Below are 21,275 nucleotides of genomic sequence, written 5' to 3'. Positions count from 1 at the left end.
ACTAAGCTCTCTCATGCCATGCACACAGTGTGGCTGAAAGAAAAGTCAGACCCTGTGTAAAATAACCTGTTCTTTCAGGGCTCACCACTCAGGTAACAAGTACTTGTGACTGAGCAATCTGCCCAAATTCAATTTCAAATCCGGGTTCTGGGCAACAAACCCTGGACCTGAGATCCCACAAGGTCGGGGTGGCGGACCTGAGCCACTGGAGCACCTCCTGTAGCCGCGCTCTGTCCTGGCTCAGCCGCCACGCGTGGCCCCGCTCCAGCTCCGCCCTCCTCTGCAGCTGCTCCCACAGGCCTCGGACCACCTCCTGCGACTCCGTGTGCAGCGTCGCCAGCTCGGCCTTCTGACCCTGCAGCATGCCAACCTTGAGCTGGAAGGCCCGCTCCAGCTCCCTCCTCTCCTCTGCAAAGGCCCTTTTCGTCACCTCCATTTCCCTGTCGTGGTCATTAACCTGAGGAGAGAGGCATGAGTGATGTCGACTGGGGACCCCAAACACAATTCACTTGACGAATCAAGGCTGCCGGGTGCAGAACCCAAACAGCGGGTGGCCCAGCTTCAACAGGGTGCCGGGGCCCGTGAAAGGCTCCCTACGGCTTGTGTGGCCGCCTGCTTCCATCACTTCCTGTAACCTCCACTGCAGCCTCGGGGGGAGGCCCGCAGGTGCAGAAGGGAGGCTGGCAGCCCGGCGGGCAGCTACAGGAAGAGGGCAGAGGGGAACAACACCTCCACGAGGCCTGGAAGGCAAGGCCACAGCAGGCACCCAGGGGCAGGACCACCCCGTGGCCATGGTGACACCTGACAAGCTGTGGGCACCATCCCACCACAAAACCCACCACAATCGAGTAACAGAGCAAGAGACACATTCACCCAAGAATGTGGCCAGGGTGGCCTAGGAGCCCCTGAGTGCCAAGTCGCTTCAGTTGTGTCCAACTCTGTGTGACCCTGTGGACTGTGGCCCACCAGGCTCCTTCGTCCATGGGATTCTCCAGGAAGAAGATGGGAGTGGTTGCCACACTCTCCTCCAGGGGATCTTCCCGACCCAGGGATTGAACCTGCATCTCTTATGTCTCCTGTCTTGGCGACATATCTCCTCTTTTCCACTAGCGCCACCTGGGGAGCCCCTGGTGCAGGGCAATCACAGGAACTAAGATTCTGCTCCCAGAATCTGCTTCAGCTGCAACAGAGCTGGGGGCTATGACTTCCCAGCGCAGGGCAAACAGGGAGGTCTGGCTTCTGCACCAGCCTCCGGACATGGGGATGGACCCTGCTCCCTCCTATTATTAGCTATTCCTTCTGTCCTGCCTCCTTCCAAAGAGGGTGGAGGCACAAAGTCAAGGTCACACACATTCCCTGCAAACCTCCATCCCCCTGAGCGCGCTCACTCTGGGCAGACATGTGTGCAGAAGCGTCTCAGCAGCAGGAAGTTCCCCTAACTCTGTGGCCTCCCTCAGTCCCCTGACCTTGGTCTCCAGCTGGATCTTGAGTTCTTGGTAACGCTCCTTCAGCAGCTCCAACATGATCTCTGTTTTTATACTCGCTGGGGCAGAATCACCGACGAACGTGATGGTGCCTGAAAATAAGAGGACATGTACATTGATGTTCTGCCCAGAACACCATGGGATCGAGCACCTTTTAATTTCATAGCTGCAGTCACCATCTGCAGTGATTCACGGCCAGCCCTCCTGGGCCCAGGTGTCCCCACGCCACGCGTGGTAGGGGGCACACTCACATTGATTCAGAATGGGAGTGTGGCCACTGCTGGGGTTTCATTCATGCGGGTGGATGGGCTGAAAGTGAAGGGAGCAGACACATCCTGACCTCTCGCCTGCTCTTTTCAGTTCCCGAATGTTTTCCATGAAAAAGAGGGACAGACTCGGCAACATCCGGCCAAGAGAACTTGGGATAAGCACCTTAGGAAAGAGAGCATCCCATCGTGCTAACAGAAAGCTGCCGCCTGGGTCAGGAGTGTCCCCGGTTGGATGCATAGCCAGCCCGTCCTCCACCACCCATGTGGCCCCTGCACCACAGAGCTGCTGTTCTGACCGCCCCTCCTCCTTAGATGGGGGTGAGGGGAAGAGAAAAGCCTCCAGCCGGAGAGCGCTTTGGCTGCATTGGCACCAACACGAAGCTTGGGGCTCCCTCCGGTGCTACGACCCAGAGCCATATGGCCACCACATCCGGGGCGCAGGTCCTGGCTCTCAACAAGGGCCACACACTCCTTGCAGCTCAGGCCCGTCCAGGGATAAAGACCATCGCCCCCTTCCCTGCGGCCACACGGGCCCCTGACACTCATCGAGGCATGCGATGACAGCAGCCACGCGCCAAGCACCCCTGGCTGAGGGCAGCAGGGCTGTGGCTCGGGGGAGCAGAGTCCACTGCTGCAGGTGCAGGTGAGGGCCCCCCTCAGAGGCCAGGTGCACAGAAGACCCCCTGGCTGCCCTCGGAGGCCCCGAGGAAAGCTGACATGGACTGCCCTGTCAGAGCCATCGCAGGCCATCCCCCATCGCCCCCAGCCCGCTCTCTGCTCCCCTTCCCAGATGACCCTCCCCAGGGGCATCTCCTTCCGTCCCCGCTGCCTTAGGAGGCTCACAGGGGACATGCCTGCCCTGAGGTCACAGCAAGGTCATCATAACCTTCACCACTTACTCTGTCCAAGCAGTAGGACCTTCATCCTCCTCCATCTCCCTTGGGGCTCTGGGTTGCCTAAACCCCTCGCCTCAGATAGGCCCCTTCTCCCACACAAGTGGTCCGAAGGACTTGTGTCCCCCTGCACAGTGGGCTGGCCCACCGCCCCACCCCCGGGGCATGAGCACGTGACCCACTGCCTCCCAGCAGACCCACCACCTCCAAGCAGTCAGCTCCTACCCCAGCCGTGTCCCGGGGGCAGGCGGCCGTGCTGACTCGGGGCCGCCTGTGCCTGCAGACCTTCCAGGGCAGCCTGCAGCTCGTCGTTGTGGTCCTGCAGGTCCTGTGGGCAGAGCCAGACACTTCCTCCAGCCACTGCGGCCACCAGGCCCAGGAGCGGGGCACAGGGCCGGCACCCGGGGAACAGTTCAGGCCCCAGCAGAGCGGGTCCCGACTTCCAGGACGGGGCACAGACACTATACCCGGGCACCGAACTGCTCCGGGAGCGACAAGGAGCAGGAGTCATTTCCCACCGTCTCATACCTGGCACCACCTTCCATCACTGGATACCCAGAAGGGGCTTGGGGGAAAAAGTGCAGTGAAAGTGAGAAATGGAGAAAATACAGAGACCTTTTAACACCTGAAACCACAAGAGGTTGGTGGGGGAGATTCGGGGGACATGAGGCTTAAGAGGAAGGGCCTCTGGGACCTTCCTGGTGGTCCAGCGGTTAGGACTGAGTGCTTTCCCTGCAGAGGACGCGGGTTTGCTCCCTGGTTAGGGAACTAAGATCCCGCAAGCTGCACAGCACAGAGGAAAAATAAAAGAGGAAGGGTCTCGTTTGTAACAAGCATCATTTATCCACGCAAAGAATGAAATATAACTCAACGCGCCCACTTGGTCACCCGGCTTTTACAGGGCAGGAAGGGCAGCGCGCACAGTCCACTCTCCCAGGTGGTCCCACGGCCCGAGCGCCACGTTCTCCTGTGACGGTGGGTCCACGTGCTCCTCCCCCCGCCTCGGGTGGGCCGTGGTCACCCCACCTGGAGGACGCCACATGCAATGCCGCTTCCAGCCGGCTCCTCCCCCAGGACCCAGGCTCTGGGGTCCACGCCACGCACACCCTCAAGGCCCCACCACCCGCACTGATTCTCCTTTTCTGGGGGCTGTGCGTGCGGCCTGCAGGACCTTAGTTCCCCAACGAGGGATCACACCCGCACCCCCTGATCGGGAGTGGAGTCCTAACCACTGGGCCACCAGGGCAGTCCCTCCTCTCTGATTTTTTAATCTGCGTTTCCTCTGCAGGCAGCTCTTGCCAGTTCTTTCTGAACTCCCTGGTGGCCAGTGCCTGGCCTGTGTCCACACCCACCCTGGGAGGAGGAGCCTCTAACTGGCAGCTCTAGGCCATGTGGGAGAAGGGACAGGCCCTGCTGATCTTAGAGGAAGCACATGTTTACTAGGCTCACTGTACCTCCTTCAGAAACTCCTGAGCAAATACGCAATCTCCCCAGAGCGAGCACCTCTGTCCCGGGGAAAGGGCAAGGCCAGGAAGCGAGAGCTGCAGGGAGGCCCGTGGGGCGGCGGGTGTGTGCGCCCCCACCCCACAATGACACCACACAGGCCACAGAGCATCCCTGACGTGGTCAGTCTGGATTGAGGTGTGCAGCATAAACTCTACAATGATCTTAAAGACCAGGTTCCCAAAGAGGGATGCAAAATAGCTCACTTAAAATGTGATTATATTGATTATATGCTGAAATGATGATACTGTGAAAGTAATGGAGTAAATAAAATGTTATTAAAATTAACGTCACCCATTTCTTTTTACTTTTTTTTTTCTTTTACCTTTTTTAATGTGACCACTGGAAAACTTGGAAGTACACACGTGACTGCTATTTTTACTGAGCAGTGCTGATGTGGCAGGAAACAGACAGAATCATTTCTGCCCAATGCCCTGCCCCTTCAGGGGTTCCTTCCCCCCTCACACAGCCACTGTAAGAGCATACATGCTCCGCAAGTTCCCCAGAGCCAGAAAACAGGCCCTTAAGGTATGATGCCAGGCAGACTGCTCTGTTCCAAGCGCCTAAGGATGACATGCACTGTCCTGGGTCCCAGCCTGTCCATCCAGGGTGCATCCAGCAGGGCTGGGGAGCCATGTGCCTGCTTTCGTGTGGGTTGCACGTGAATTTGGGGTGCCTGTGGATGCTGAAGGCAGTCACAGGATGCTGCCCCGAGAGCCGGGAAAGGCAGCAAGTCCACTGCACACAGCGAAGCCCTAGGTCTGAGGCCCTGGAACCTTCGAGGCTTCTCTTCACATTAGCATTAGCAGGAGAGGTGAGCTCAGCAAGAAAGCAGGAGAGGGTGGGGTTTCAACAGCAGCTCAGAAAGCACTGGAGAGGAAGGCGGGGCCAGCCACACCGAGTCAGCACACACAGAGGGGCTGGCTGCCCAGACATTTGCAACTTCGTGTATTACAAATTATTTAAAAAAAAATTTTTTTAACGTTCTCAATGCTAGTTTGAAACAGCCAAAAATATCCCCCCAAAAGAGGGAAGATCTCTGAATAAGTAGCACCAAAATGTAAAATTTTTTTTGCCAAAATTTCAAGAATCAAAAGTGAAATGAGTAGCAACAGTTAGGTGACAGTCATGTGAAAAAAAAAGGGGGTTACACCTGTATGAAAAAATTCAGGTGCACTAAAGCAACGTATTAAGTGCTGGTTAGTCACAGGTGCTCAAAGTGGGGGAGAAAACATGGCAGGAAGGAGAGTTCCTCCCAGAAAGTTAACCACAAAACCCACACACCACTCGGTCTCTGAGAAGGGCTACACAGGTGACCCATACACAGGACTGCAGGGGCACCGGGATTCGGGGTGTGGCAGGCAGGAGGCGGGGGTCACGTCACATTGCAGACCAGCACGGGCTCACCTTTATCCTCTGGTGTGGCCAAAGCATCACGTGCAGAGAGACAGTTCTTACGTTAATCAGGAGGGAAACCATTAAGAAACAAGTGAATACTACACCCTTACCTCCAAACAACCATGCTTTATCTGCCGGAGTCCTGGACAATCTTGAGGGAGTAACAGTGTGATCTGTTTCCCAGCAGGGACTGTTCACCACCTGCACCCTGCTCTGCATGGTGGCGACGCCAGCTGAGTGGGCTCACATGTAGGTTTGGCCCAGGAAATGCATACACTCAACCACAGGAAACAAGATGAAGCCCTACACGGTGCCCGGATGCACACGGGGGCCTTGGGACTGGGGTGAGCAGCCTGTGTGGGGCCGGGCACAGGTGCTGGGTGGGCAAAGTCCCAACTGCCTCCTTGCAGAACATGAGGCTCGGGAAATTCCCTGGCAGTCCAGCATTGAGGACTCCATGGCTTTCACTGCCGAGGGTGTGGGTTCCATCCCTGGTCAGGAAACTGTGATCCCATAAGCCATGCAACACAGCCAAAAATTTTTGAAAAACAAAAACATGAGGCTCAGAAGACCTCAACTGAAGAAGGAAGCCCACGTCAGAGGCTATGCCTGCCCGGCTCATGTAGGGATGCTCCTGTGGACGCGGGCTGGGCCACCCTCCACGTGGGTGGCCAGGAGGTGGGAGGGGCCAGTCCTGAGCAGACAGCGCCTGATGTTCCCTCGGGCAGGGCAGGGGGACACACACCCGGTACTTAAGCTCGTATTCCTTCAGGATCTCTGAAAATCGCTCTTCCTGGGCCAGGAGTTCTGTGCTCTGAGGCTCCAGCTGAAAGCCAGATGCAAGCAGGAAAGTGAGGGCCAGGACCTCAGGCCAGGTAGAGGGTGGGCTGCCACCCCCTCGTACTGCCGCAGGACGCTCAGCATCTGCAGGCGCAGCCACCTGTCCCTCCTCTTCCTCCCCACCCTCGTTTCAAAGGTCTCAGGGCAGAAGGATATTCGGAATTTCAGGAAGGTGGTCATGCTCCCACCTGGACCCTGGGCTGCCTTCTTGCCTCGGCCACCTGGGAGGCCCCTTGCACGGACGTGCACCTCCCACCCTTCCCCTCCTCCCCTCAAGGTGACAGAAAGGGCCAGGTCTCAAAGCGCTCCTCACCCCAGCACTGGGGTCTGTTCAGAAGTTGCTGACTGGTCCAGGCCTCGTCAGCAGGTCAATGCAGGGCATCACTGGGGTGTCACCTGCACCCCTGCACTGCCTGAAGGGGAGGAAACTCCAGGCGAAGTGGCCTTAATAACTTCCTCTGCATCACAGCATTTAGGTTTCCCAGGTGGCACTAGTGCCAGAGAGCCCACCTGCCAACGTAGGAGACGCAGGAGACGCAGGTTCAGCCCCGGAACGGGAAGATCCCCTGGAGCAGGAAATGGCACCCACTCCAGTATTCTTGCCTGCGCCTGGAAAATTCCACGGACGGAGGAGCCTGGCGGGCTACAGTCCATGGGGGTCACAAAGATTCAGACATGACTGAGTGACTGAGCAGCACGTGGAATTTTAGCAGAAAAACCCAATTCCATCTCCTGTGTATTCTCCATCAAGACCCTGACGCCCTTTACCAACACCCACAGGCGCTTGTCTGGGGACTCAGAGTCTGCAAGAGGACTTGCCTTGTCCCTCAACACAAACTCCAGGTCATTCTGCAGCTTGAGGACTAGCTTCTCTGAGTCTCAGAGCTTCTCCACGACTTCAGTCATCTCCTGCAATCGACTATTTTCCTACGAGACACAGGTCAGTGGTTGGCCAGGATGGAGGAGGGAGCGAGAGGCAGGGCTCCGGGGCAGGAGCCCTGGGGGAGGCTATCCCGGCCGCCTGAGCTCTCGAGAAGGTCATAAGCAGCACGAGTGGAAGACGGTGACAACCCTTCCCAAGCCGTCTTTGAAAGGACGGATTTGAAGCTGCCCCGCAACAGCCCAGGAGTCCACTGGAAGGAAGGCGGTGTCCGGAGACACAGGATAAACCAGAAGTCAGGCCTGGCTTCTCCTCTGGGGGAGGGAGGCAGGGCAGGTGTGGAGGAACCCACAGTCAGGGAAGAAGAAGGTGGGGCTGGAGCCACCTCACTGGAAGCAAAGGCAGGCGGGGAGCAGGTCAGGGACCCTCTCCACAGCCAGGAAGAGTGCCCCCGATCCAGGTCACACAGCCAGGGTTGGGGGCGGGTGACGCTTTTGTGTTTGGTCTAGTGCTGTGGTTCCAGGGAGGCAGCCGAGGCGGCAGCCGCTGACCCGGAGTCGAGGGCAAGAGCCCCGGGGCCCCCATCCTGCGGCCCACACGGCTGCAGAGGAGGCCTGGGTCTCTCCTGGAGAAGACAGGACGCTTCCGCTTCGGCTGAGAAATGGGCTCTCTCAGTGGCTGCAGAAAACGTTCTTTAGCGTTAAGCCCCCAGGGCCGCGGGGAGGGTTCAGACCTGGCCCAGGAAGGTGTGGGTGTGGAGGAGGGACCCCGGGCAATGTGGACTCCCTCTTTTCGGGTGGGGGGTCCTGAGGAGGCACCCCGCAGCACCCTGACCCCCCTACCTTCAGGGCCAGGGTCAGCTTCTCATGGAGGCCGGTCTCCTTTGCCTGCAGGCGCTTCCTCAGGTCCTCCTCCAGCCCGGCCCTCTGCCGCCGGGCCTCCTCCCAGAACAGCTCACGTTCCACCTCCACCTCGGACCGCAGGAGGCTCAGCCTCCCCCGGTAGCTCTGCTCCAGGTGTCTGCAAGGCACACGGCACACGGTGCATCGGGGGCGCCATCTGGGCCTCTCCCTCCCCGGGGTCTCCCGTCAGCACACTTGGCCTCGGCACTAGGGACTCGTTTGTTCCCGCCTGATAGACGGGTGAGCTGCAGTGTTGTGGGGCAGCACAGGCCTCATGAACGCCCCGCTCGGGGTTGGCAGAGGTGACCCCACGCAAACAAGGGAGCCAGCATGTCCCTCGGCCCATGGGGCGAGCTGGCAGGTGACCTCTGGGTGGGTCTCTGGCACCCCTTGGCCATTCAACCTTTTCCACATCATCAAAAAAAAATGCATCGGTAAATAAAGGCAGCATCAGGGCCCTCGGTGACTGAAGGCGCAGAGAAGTCAGCCTCCATCACAAGCCTTGAAAAACCAGCTCACAGCGAATCCCAAGCAGACAGAGGATGGGGCGGGGCCCTTCCCCTCGGACTCTGCAGTGATCTTTTGCAACAACCATTTCTATCAGCAGGGAAAACAGTGCCAAACCTTAGCTTTATCACTAAAGCTAGTGAAGCTGAGCTATTTAAAATCCTAAAAGATGACACTGTTCAAGTGCTGCACTCAATATGCCAGCAAATCTGGAAAACTCAGCAATGACCACAGGACTGAAAAAGGTCAGTTTTCATTTCAATCCCAAAAGACGGAAATGCCAAAGAATGTTCAAACTACCGCACAGTTACACTTATTCCATGTTAGCAAGGTAATGCTCAAAGTCCTTCAAGCTAGGCTTCAACAGTACATAAACCAAGAATTTCCAGATGTACAAACTGGATTTAGAAAAGGCAGAGGACCCAGAGATCAAATTGCCAACATCCACTGCATCATAGAAAAAGCAAGAGAATTCCAGAAAAACATCTACTTCTGCTTCATTGTCTACATTAAAGTCTTTGACTATGTGGATCACAATAAACTGTGGAAAATTCTTCAAGAGATGGGAATATCAGACCACCTTACCTGCCTCCTGAGAAACCTGTATGTGGGTCAAGAAGCAACAGAACTGGACATGGAACAATGGACTAGTTCAAAATTGGGAAAGGAGGACATCAAGGCTGTATATTGTCACCTTGCTTATTTAACTTAGAGAGTACATCATGCAAAATGCCAGGAGAAATATCAACAATCTCAGATATACAGATGATACCACTCTAATGGCAGAAAGCAAAGAGGAACTAAAGAGCCTCTTGATGAGGGTGAAAGAGGAGAGTGAAAAAGTTGGCTTGAAACTCAACATTCAAAAATCTAAGATCACAGCACCCAGTCCCATCACTTCATGGCAAATAGAAAGAGAAAAAGTGGAAGCACTGACAGATTTCATTTTCCTGTGTTCCAATCCCAAAGAATGTTCAAACTACCACACAACTGCATTCATTTCACATGCTAGCAAAGTAATGCTCAAAATCATTCAAGCTAGGCTTCAACAGTATGTGAACCGAGAACTTCCAGATGTATAAGCTGGATTTAGAAAAGGCAGAGAAACCAGAGATCAAATTGCCAACATCCACTGGGTCACAGAAAAAGCTAGAGAATTCCACAAAAAAACACATACTTCTGCTTCATTGACTACACTAAAGCCTCTGACTGTGTAGACCACAACAAACTGCAAAATTCTTAAAGAGATGGGAATATCAGACCACCTTACCTGCCTCCTGTGAAACCTGAATGCAGGTCAAGAAGCAAAAGTGAGAACTAGACAGAATACAACAGACTGGTTTACAATTGGGAAAGGAGTACGTCAACGCAGTATATTGTCACCCTGCTCGTTTAACTTATATGGAAAGTACATCATGTGAAATGCCAGGCTGGATGAAGCACAAGCTGGAATCAAGATTGCCGGGAGAAATATCAATAACCTCAGATATGCGGATGATAACCACCCTTAAGGCAAAAAGTGAAGAAGAACTAAAAAGCCTCTTGATGACAGTGAAAGAGGACAGTGAAAAAGCTGGCTTAAAACTCAATATTCAGAAAACTAAAATCATGGCATCTGGTCCCATCACTTCATGGCAAACAGATAGGGCAACAATGGAAACAGTGACAGACTTTATTTTCTTGGGCTCCAAAATCACTGCAGATGGTGACTGCAGCCATGAAATTAAATGATGCTTGATCCTTGTAAGAAAACCTATGACCAACCTAGACAGCATATTAAAAAGCAGAGATATCACTTTGCCAACAAAGGTCCATCTAGTCAAAGCTATGGTTTTTCCAGTAGTAATGCACGGATGTGAGATTTGGACCATAAAGAAAGCTGAGCACCAAAGAATTGATGCTTTTGCATTGTGGTGTTGGAGACGACTCTTGAGAGTTCCTTGGACTGCAAGGAGATCGGACCATCATAAAGGAAATCAGTTCTGAATATTCACCGGAAGGACTGATGCTGAAGCTGAAACTCCAGTACTTTGGCCACCTGATGCAAAGAACTGACTGACTGGAAAAGACCCCGATGCTGGGAAAGATTTAGGGCAGGAGGAGAAGGGGACGACAGAGGATGAGATGGCTGGATGGCATCACTGAGTCGATGGACATGAGTTTGAGAAGGCTCCAGGAGATGGTGGAGGACAGGGAAGCCTTGTGCCCTGCAGTCCATGGGGTAGCAAAGAGTCGCACACGACTGAGTGACTGAACAACATTACTAAAACAGTTGCTTAACAGGACTCTCAAACCCAGTATATCTAGAGTGAAGATGAGTGGAAACTCTTATTTCGGCAGAGCCTGCCCGGGTCCGCAATCAATTGACTGTGGTCGAAACCAGAAATGATTGGCTCGGCCTCCCTCAGACTCAGCGCAGAGCTCTGGGGCACAAGGGCAGCTGTCACTCAGGGAAACAGTTTGATGAGCACGATTAACCTAAGAGCCTGCAGATCTTGGGGTGAGTTTTACACACTTGATCATATCACTCCCCTCTTTAAAGGGGAAAGGTGCAGTAACATATGGCAGAGCCTCATGACGGGTGCTCAGGAAGGATATGCAACATTCACCTCTCTGAAAGCGACCACATGCACAGGAAGAAGCGAGGGACGCGTGAGAAAGGTCAGGAGCGACAACCTCTGTGGACGTGAAATGTTTGCTTTTATTTTTCCTCGTGTGTGTATTTTTCAAGTTTTCTACAATGAACATGTATCCCTTAATACTTTTCTGTTAGAGTAACCTAACACAACTGCAAATGCTATTACTAAAAATGTGCCAATGATACCGTGTTACTCATGGAGCAAAATCCAAACACCCACATGGCCCTCGAGGCCTTGTGTCCCCCAACCAGATTCTTGGATGGAGATAACGAGTCTCCGGTTCTCTGACTCAGAGAGAACTTCACCAAGTCCCTTCGGGGTGGTCGGGAGAATCAGGTCAACCAGGCTGAGACCAACGCAAATCCATTCCCAGCTCACTGTCTGATTCACCTGAAATCAGTCACCGTCGGCTTGTGGACGCTTGGGGACGGCAGCGCTGGCCGCAGAGGAAGGGCGTGTGCAGTCAGGCTGCCCCCCAGCGGGGAGCCCCATGAGCCCCATGTGCGTCCAGAGAGGACTCGGCACCTCCCCTGTCTGGGATGGAACCAAACGCGGCCGCGGCAAAGAACCACAGGGAGGCAGGTGACACATCGAGAGAGAGGGAAAGACTTTCATAAAGGTCAGAAATGCTTTCCTCTGGTCTGTCCGCCACCAGCCGGGCTGACTGCGGAATCCGCTCAGCCCACTTCATGGGTGATGCCTGGTCTGCGGGCTCCCTGCTGCGGGCTCAGGTGAGACAGCAGGGCCTCAGCTGGCAGCAGCCTGGGTCCACCATCCGCCCTGGCCCAGGACCCCGGCAGGACCTACCTGACCTTCTCCTCCGTGAGCTGCTCCAGGGCAGAGTGCAGGTCATCCGTCTCCTTCACAAACTCCAGGTTCCTCTGCTCAGCTTTCTCCAGGTCTTGCCTGGCCTTATCTCGCTCCCTGACCATCTGCTCCACCTGCTCCCTGCAGAAAGGAGGGAGGGATCACTGGGGACACTGCTCTGGGCCTAGCGAGCCAGTCTGAAGGAACAAACTCGGCTGGCCTAAGAGTGCTGAGCAGTGGCCAGCGCTGGGCTCTGACCCACCTCCTGTGCATGCGTGCCAAGTCACTGCAGTCATGTCTGACTCTGTAATCCTATGGACTGTAGCCCTCCAGGCTCCACTGTCCATGGAGTGGACAGGCAAGTATTCTCCAGGCAAGAATACTAGAGTGGGCTGTCATGCCCTCCTCCAGGGGATCTTCCTGACACAGGGATGGAACTCGCATCTCTCAGGCCTCTTGCGTTGGCAAGCGGGTTGCACTAGCATTGGCAAGTGGGTTCTTTACGACTAATGCCACCCGGGAAGCCTGACCCTCCTCCTACCAGGATGGTTTCTGCAGCTGTTGAGTCTGTTTTACAGAAGTACATACAGCAAGAAGCCAACTGGCTTGCAATGGGGTTTCTAGCAGGTTTCTGAACCAAGAGGTTCAAGCCTGGGGTGTGCAGTGTTCACCCCTCCAGACGGCCTTAGAAGAGGTGGGAAATTATCCACACTCCCTCTTGCCTGCAGCTGGGCCTCAGGCCCCAGGGATCCCTAGCACCTAACCTGGGACTGGACGCATGAAGGGGAGAAGGGGGCCACCCCTTATCCTGCCTGGTCACAGCCTTGCCAACTGTAGCCTAGCACCTAAGAGCCAGGGAGTTGCCCAGAGCAGAGGAGACTCCTGTCTCTGTCCGGTCACCCCAGGCCCTGCCTGAGGCTCAGTGCACTGGCTATCCTGGTGCCTGTTTTTCTCACTGGAGAAGCACCAAGCTTGTCTCCCTTCCTCATCCTCCCAAAGCAGTCTTCCTTTGGGCCCCTCTGCAGAGTTGCCTGATGTCAGAGGTCTCATCTGTCGGTACCTAACAAGATGCAAAGTTGTGAGGATGGAGATTGGAATTACTGCCAACCTTTTCTGTAGCTTCAGTACATCAATAAAAATACAGTAACAATCTCTGTGCCAACAGGCTCAGCAGACAAATGGCCTGAATATCCAGCTCAACTGGAGCCAAACCCAATGAAAAAGGAACGCATTCTTGGCCCAATCTCCATGCCGTGCTTTGTGACCACGCTGGAAGCACCCTTTCTCCTCCCGCAGGCTGCCCGTGTCCTGGGCGAGGAGGCCAGCCTGGCCAGCAGCACCCCACCCCCCGCCCCCTCATCGGGGCTCTTACTGGCAGAAGCTCAGGTCCTGGCGGTAGCAGGCTAAGGCTGCCTGCTGGGCGGCCCCGCCCACCATCATGAGCTCATTTTCCAAGGCCCAAGTCAGCTCCAAAAGGTTCACCTTCTCATCCACACTGAAGTCAAGGCTCTGAAAACAGAAAGGCCTGTCAGGCAGGCAGGATGAGGGGGTCTTCAGATATTTGCTGGCTCTCTCAGGCCCAGACCTTACTGTCCCAGTACCTTCCTTTTCTGTCTGCAAAGTCTCCACCTCTTGAATGGAGCCTCTCCCCTGCTCCCATTCCTCTAGGGTACATCTCCCTAGGTCCCTGTCAACACTGATGTCCCCCTCCCACTGTCAACATACAGCTCCTCCCATCACTGTCCCTGCCTTGGAGGCAGGCACGACTCAGGCTGGACAAAGTCCCCCTTCTTGGACAAAGGGACAGACACAGAAGGGGGCATATGCAAGCAGAGGACTTTGGGGATTGATAGGGAGGCTGGAGAAGGGCTTTTTCTCTGTCAAGGCAAGTGTTGTATAGACCACGGGGTCCTGGGGAACCATGCAAGGGTGCTAGGCCTGAAGCCAAGACCCAAAGGCCAGGAGAGTCCTGACAACCCCCAGAGCTGGGACTCCCAAGCCTAGACATCCTCCTCCTTCCCCAGCTGATCACAAAGATCCCTGATGTCCTCCTCTTGCCAAGTGTGAGTTGAATTCTTGCCATTTCAGACACAAAGAATCCTTGATATATCTCTAAAAAGCACGAACAGACATAGGAACAATGTGGGTTCTGTTGGTGGAAACGATTGATAGAGCGATGAGCCACAGCCAGGCATTTCCGAGAGTCACAGCCATTCCCCCTCAGGAATGGGGAAAGTGAAGTCGCTCAGTTGTCTCCGACTCTTGGCGACCCCGTGGACTGTAGCCCACCAGGCTCCTCCATCTGTCCATGGGATTCTCCGGGCAAGAATACTGGAGTGGGTTGCCATTTCCTTCTCCAGGGGATCTTCCCGACACAGGGATTGAACCCAGGTCTCCCGCATTGCAGGCAGATGCTTTAACCTCTGAACCACCAGGGAAGCCCTTCAGGATTGGGGAAGGTAAAGTTAAAAGAACAGAAAAACGGTGCTTTCTGTATTTTACCACAGTAAGAAAAAGAGTAGGCTGGGAACGTCCACGCACCTGCCGGCGGCCTAGTGACAACGCGGGTGGCGTGGCTGCTCTCTCGGTGACTGGTGCTTGTGACTACAAGCTGCAGACACACGGGTGGGGCAGGCACATGGCAGGGCCCACGGGGAAGCCCTTCCTGTAAAGCGGGAGACGGGGACTTGAATCTCCACGCTTCTCCATGGCCCCGAGGGCTTCTGGGAGAAAAATGACAGGACGCTAAAGCCTGCGGAGCAACCCGGAAGCTGCCGCCACGACACGCTGAGAGCACGCTTCTCAGCAATGAAATCACGGGGGGAGCAGAGGACGAAGAGGTCTGGGCAGCAGCTTCCAGATTAGAAAAACCGCGTCACACGTGTGGGCAGCGCCTCCTGGTGTCCACGCCCACGTGCTGCAGTCACTAAGAGGCCCTCTTGTCCTCCAGGACCCAGGATCGGCTCGGAGGCCGACAGGCGCTGCGGGCTGAGTCTGAGATACTGAAACCTACCCTCTAAAGGATTTGTTTCGGGCTGTGGGCTTTCTCTGCTGTTTACTTATTATGTTTCTAAGTTAAGAGGTCCTACATATCGATATCAAAAAATAAAGCAAAAAGTGAGGATGACGGGCCTTCCCTCCATGGGGCCTGTGTCTGCGAGGTTCTCTGTCCAGCCTCCCTCATGGGCAGCGGCTCCCCCCAACCTCCCCGCCCAGACGCCTCTGCTGGGGCAGCCGCGTGACCAGCCCACACCTGCAAGACCTCCCTGCCATTGTGAACGCCCTCCTGGGCCCCAAAGGAGATGATCTGCTCCAGGAAGGCGAAGCCGCTGCCGTCATCCACACTGCAGAAGAGGCGGGGGCCCGAGCACACGGACACGAGGGACGACGTGGTGGTCTGGCCAACACTCTCCTCCGGGACCTGCACACGGGGACCAGCGCTGTGGGCCTCCCCGCGCACCTTCCGTGACCTCACCACCTGTGCTCGGCGGGCGCAGCCTCCCCCTGATTCCTGCTGCAGGGAACAGGGTGCCCAGAGGACCTGCGGGAACTGCAGGCTCCGCGGAGGAGACCCGAGCTCAGGGCTCAGGGCCGTCTGCCTGAGACCGTGCGGGGGGATGCCCCAACACCTGCAGGGCCCCCCGAAGTAACTTCTCTCTGAACAAGCAATGGCTTCCCGCCTGTCCTCCCAGAGGAAGAGCCTGGGAAGGCACACACCAGCCGAGGGAAACCCAGTCTATGCATAGAAACCCAAGATGGGCTTCAGAAGAGGCGGAGCAGCCTGAGCAGAGGGCACGTGTCCTCAGGATTCAGGGCTGGAGACAAGAACAGAAAAATCCCTCGGCCGGAAAGCTGATGGGTGAGGCTGAGGTGCGGCCAGTAAGCTGCTTCCTGCCCCAGGGAGGACCCCTGGGACACGCATTGGCTGTTGGGACACGAACGAGGAGGAGCAGCGGCCCCCTCCTCTCTGAGGTGGGTGTCCCCAGACCACCAGACCCAGGGGCTCGCCTGATGGAGCAGGAGAACCTTGATCTGCTGTGCGAGGCCCCACACCTGCAGCCTGGTCACACTGGTGTCCACACGCACAGGACGTGGCCCCGGGACCATGTCAGTGCTTCCTGGGCAGGAACAAGGGGCCAAGGCCCCTGGGAGGAGCCGTCCTCCGCGAGCTGTGGGCACCATGCAGTCCCTGCCCTCAGGTGGCCAGGCACTGTCCTCACTACCCCAAGTCCTTCCCCATCTCAGTGGCTTCAGGGGCAGAAATCTGACTTTCGGACGCGCCCAGACCAGCAAAGAACAAGGCCACTGTGCCTGCACCACCGCCCACAAACTACGGGATCAACCACGTTGCCAAAGAGGCGGCAGCAAGACTCCCAGGACAACCGTGCCCTGCGGTGGGAGAAGGAGCCCTGACCACGCCGAGACAGACATGAACCAAACGCACCGGCCAACATCACAGTGTAAATAAAGTCTGCTTGACTCCAGCTGGACTCGTGCAGGATGAAAAATGGGAAGAACACAGCTCCAGGAGAGCCTGGAGGGCTAGTCCCAGGGAAGGCACGGCCCTGATAGTGACTCTGCCCCCCAGGGAGGAGGGACCGGGTGCTCTTGGCGGAACACAGTGTACCCCAGGGAATCCATATGAGACCCCTATGAGGTGCGTCCACTTTACAGATGAGGAACCTGAGGCACAGAGAAGGCGAGCAGTTCACCAGTGGCACATAGCCAGGCAGAAGCGGTGTCAGGTCAGGTCACTCCAACCACCTCCTGGGCACCCACTCTGGGGACCAGGCAGAGAGTTCAGGCCTTCAGGAGAGTGATGGCAGTCACCCTGGGCTTCAAGAGTTAATCGCCCCACCTTACCTGGTAACGAGACCAGGACCTGCTGGGTTTGACAAGCGGGGCCAGTTCCAGTGGTCGAGGGGACCCATGATTGAACAGGCCAAGCTGGAGCTCCTCTAACTCACTCTGCCATCCCCATCTTGGTCCAGCTTGTTGAACAGGTCTTCAGGTTCCTAAATAAAAGCGCCTCAGGCATCTGCTCAGAGGCTGCTCCCCAGCAGCCTTGACCGCCCCGCCCAGGCCCAGCCCCCACCCCACCAAGCCAGAGGCTTGCTATCCAGCACTGGCTTCCTGGCTGGGGCTTGTGAAATCCCCCCTGGGTGGTCAGTTTCCACCCAGCTGAGCATCCCGCATCTCCCAAACACCCACCTGAGTCTGCTGTGAGGGAGTCTGCTGGACGGTGGGACGTGTGTGTGCGGGACACGTGTGTACGGAATCCCAGCGGTTCAGGGTCAGCAAGGTGGGGCCCATCCCATCGCACTGCCCCCTCCTCCCCTGGGCCCCGAAGGAGGGAAGGGCTGAACACAGCTGCCAGGATCACAGCCAGGTGCTATGGGCACAACCTTTGGGCTGGGTGTTAGGCCTAGGGAGACCAGAGAGGGGAGACAGCTCCAGGCAGAGGAGGGTCCTGCGTGAAGGTGGCCCGAGACGGACCCTCAGCACAAGCCCTGGGAGTCAGCACAGGATTTTAGACTGGACAGTGACAACTGAATCAGTGTCTGAGGGTGAAGGGGTTTTCTAGGTCCAGCACCAACCACAAAGACTCAGCCCTTTGGGGTGGTCCATCCCATCCCCTCTCACCTCCTTCACCAGACCCTGGAGCCCGATGCTCTGGCAGACCAGGGCCAGCTCCTGCTCGGGGAGGTGGCCACTGATGCCCACACCCAGCTCTTCCCAGAGGCCCCAGACCTGGCTCTCGGGGGTGTCGAAGGAGTGGCTGCAGGGCTTCCGGGGCTCCCGAAGACCTCAGAACCCCAGGTTGGCAGCTGGCCTGAAGCAGGGGAAACACACCAAGGCGGTACTTTACTCTGAAATCAGATGGACTGACAGATGGGCAGAGGGACACATGTGAGAGTCAAGCTTCCGATGGTGGCGACACGGGGCTCACTGTGCAATTCTTCCAACTTAATTCTTTGCAAAATTTCACAATAAAAGGGGGACTCTGCTGCACGTGGGGAAGGCATTTTCTGAAGGGAGCCTACAGAAGCTGTAGCACCAGGAGCACACCTGCAAGCTTTGTACTTAGAATAAAAGAGCCAGGTTTAAAAAATTAACGTCTAGATGGTCTTCAAACCTGCCCAAAGCAAAGAGCACAGTCCAACAAAGGCCGATGGCCCTGTCCCTTGCGCAGCCTCTCACCCTGGCTACCCGTTTGTTCTTGCCCATGTATTTTTTGTTTCTGTAATATTTATTTGGCTGCTCTGGGTCTTGGTTGCTGCATGTAAGATCTTTTTAGTTGTGGCATGCAAACTCTTAGTTACAGCATGGGGGCTCTACTTCTCAGACAAGGGATGGAGCCCGGAGATGGGTTCCGCAATGGGACTGCGGAGTCCTAGACAGTAAATCACCACAGAAGTCCCTGGCCCAAGAATTTGAAGGCAAATCCCAGCTGCCGTGTTCTCACTCCTGAGTGTTTCGTATGCACTCCTGACCCCAGTGCGACGATGGCCCTACAACCCAACAACGACGTCCCAGTTCTCTCCCAAGTCTCCCGACAGCTGATTTCTTCAACTCAGCATCAACGCAGAACCCTCCCTGTGTGTGTGGCTACTCCCCCAGAGTCGCTGGGTCACCTCCCGCTCACCCCCAGTCCCCAGCCTCCTGCCCTCCATCCCTAACATCTCCTGTAACCTGGAACTTAGCACCAAAGGCTAATTTGGATGCAGGGTGAGTGTTATCTTTTTTCTTTTTTTTCCCCAGCAAAAATGCCCCGAGGTGGGCTGTTTTCCATACCACCTCACATCAGGAGCCACAGGGGTCTTTGAGATGCAGACTCAGCAGCTAGTCCGGGTGACAGCTGGCCAGGTTTCATAGCCTTTCTACGTTAGCCAGGTGGCTTACTGAGGTTTCTGAAGCTTTGCCAGAGAAACACCCTTTGGGAGAGGACATACCTTGGGGTGCCCACAAAGAGCTCTCTTTAGATAAGCAAGGCTTCAAAGCAGAGCTACTTCCACGCCCAGACTGCACCACCCTGCCCGACACAGGACGAGGGTCACCTGCACCTGACCAGACCCCGGCTCCCGGTCAGTGGTCTGGAGGTCTCCAGAGAGGAGTCATCTTGGCGTTTACTGTGATAACCCGACTAATAATCAGAAAGTCCTTTCCTGAGGACTCCTCCATGCTCAAGAATGATGCTGTATATTGGGTTGAGGAAAACACAAGGAAAGGGCCACTTCCAAGACCCATTCCAGCTTAAAACATCTGAAAGTTCTATGGAAAAATGGAAAAACAGGGACTTCTCTGAAGGTCCCATGGTTAAGAATCCACCTTGCAATGCAGGGGACTCGGGTTTGATCCTTGGTCATTGGGGGTAGGAGGAGAAGGGGACGACAGAGGATGAGATGGCTGGATGGCATCACTGACTCGATGGACGTGAGTCTCAGTGAACTCTGGGAGTTGGTGATGGACAGGGAGGCTTGGCATGCTGCAATTCATGGGGTCACAAAGAGTCGGACACGACTGAGCAACTGATCTGATCAGAGAACTCAGATCCCACGTGCCATGGAGCAACTAAGCCTGTGCCCTGCAACTAGACAGAAACCTGTGCACTGCAATGAAAGATCCCAAATGACGTGTGAAGATCCTGCATGCTACCACTAAGACCTGACACAGCCAAATAAATACATTTTAAATTTAAAAAATAAATAAGTAAATAAAGGCAGGAACCAAAAAAGGGGGAAAGCAATTCTGACACCAGGGCGTGTTCTTAGGGCTGGCAGAGAAGGTAAGTAAGCCCTGTGAGGTCTGACGTTAGTGTTTGTGCAGGAGGGTCAGTTCTAACCTGGATGGAAAGAAGCACCCAACCTGTCTCTGGGCAGAGAGCCCAAAATCACTCAGTGAATAACCTCCCCGGAGCCCTTCCTCTCATCCCCTAGATTTAGTCTGAGTCCAGGGAATGTAGGAAGTGATTTTTGGACACAAAGAGGTCCATCTGCTTCATCCAGTAGCACAGACACTTGGTTCATTCACTTGACGTCCCCACGCTCAGCGCTGAGCCAGCAACAGCCTCGGCCCCTGAGGACCACAGTCTGGACGGTGCTCAGCACCAGTGCAGACCTCTCACTCAGGAGAAGCTCCAGGTCAGTTCTGGTCTCCCACTGGAGCCATGGTCCTGCACATTCTGCCCTGTGACACACGCTGGTGAGAGGTGTCCTTAAGGAACCCGCACACCCACATGCTGATGCACCCAGCTTTGCTAAGCACTTGTGACTGCCTTCTGGGTGTTCCGCCAGATTCCCAGGACCAGAGCCACGTCTCGCCCTCCACTTGGGGCACATGCAGGGCCTCTGGTGAGTGGGGAGGCTGCTGGCCCAGGCCTGGCACATTAGGAAGGAGTCCCCTGGCCCATGCCTGCTGGTTGGGAGGATCACTATGACCCTAGCCAACCAACTAGCTGCTCTCTTAGCCAGCAGCCCCTGCCCAAGGGTCTGACCTCAGGAATCTCAGAGCTGGGACCTCCCCAGGAGAAGGGCACCCCAGAGAGACCACCCACACTGGGCACCTCCCAGGAAATTCTCTTTCGCTGGCAGCCTGCTGTCTGACAGCCCAGCACTGACCAAAGTGGGCATTCACCACAAGGCCAGGCTTTACCTTGGGCTTCAAACAATTCATTCTGAGGCTCCTTTGCGCTGTTGGCTTCTTCATCAGACTTGAGACTCTGGAAAAACAGAAAGAGAAGGACGTCAGCCATGATTAACCTGCAGGGAGTGGATCTGCCCTGTGGATAGACTTTTTGACACGAAGGCCCGAAGGCTCCCGCAGTGGACAGCTCAAGGAGTCTCAGTGGGGGCCCCGGAGGCATCCATCGTGAGCCCACCAAGTTGTGCAGGGTGAGCCTTGGTCCAAGGGCTGGACGCGGGTGACTGTGGCTGTTGCACACCTGCCCTTTCTACCCTCAGTCGATTAGCCTTCCCCTCCTCCTGCAGGGCCAGGGCAGGGTGGTGGTAAACAGGACATGCTCCGAGACCCCGTTTCTGAAGGAGGCTGCTCTGTGGCCAGAGCTGCCCTGCAGATAGAGAGACCCAGAGACACCTTAAAACAAAATGTAGGTCCCCAAATAGCCCCTCTTCCAGCGATGAGATGCCCTCTCCC

At 55.7% G+C, this 21,275-nt stretch overlaps 1 protein-coding gene across 1 annotated transcript in view; it reads right to left on the bottom strand.

Moving 5' to 3' along the window:
* The window catches only part of LOC139186638 (ninein-like protein), a 35,888-nt gene that overhangs the window by 12,945 nt on the left and 1,668 nt on the right, over window positions 1-21,275 (bottom strand). Inside the window, 12 exon segments of the mRNA XM_070801924.1 lie at window positions 161-457; window positions 1,467-1,674; window positions 6,413-6,608; window positions 7,941-8,287; window positions 12,123-12,263; window positions 13,495-13,631; window positions 15,376-15,543; window positions 16,986-17,086; window positions 17,089-17,137; window positions 17,766-17,914; window positions 17,917-17,955; window positions 20,775-20,841. Coding sequence (XP_070658025.1) covers window positions 161-457; window positions 1,467-1,674; window positions 6,413-6,608; window positions 7,941-8,287; window positions 12,123-12,263; window positions 13,495-13,631; window positions 15,376-15,543; window positions 16,986-17,086; window positions 17,089-17,137; window positions 17,766-17,914; window positions 17,917-17,955; window positions 20,775-20,841 — 1,899 coding nt within the window.

Source organism: Bos indicus, chromosome 13 (genome assembly GCF_029378745.1).
Source record: "Bos indicus isolate NIAB-ARS_2022 breed Sahiwal x Tharparkar chromosome 13, NIAB-ARS_B.indTharparkar_mat_pri_1.0, whole genome shotgun sequence".
Classification (NCBI taxonomy): Eukaryota; Metazoa; Chordata; class Mammalia; order Artiodactyla; family Bovidae; genus Bos; species Bos indicus.
The sequence above is the reverse complement of the archived record's forward strand: the minus strand, read 5'-3'. Positions and strand labels throughout refer to the sequence as shown.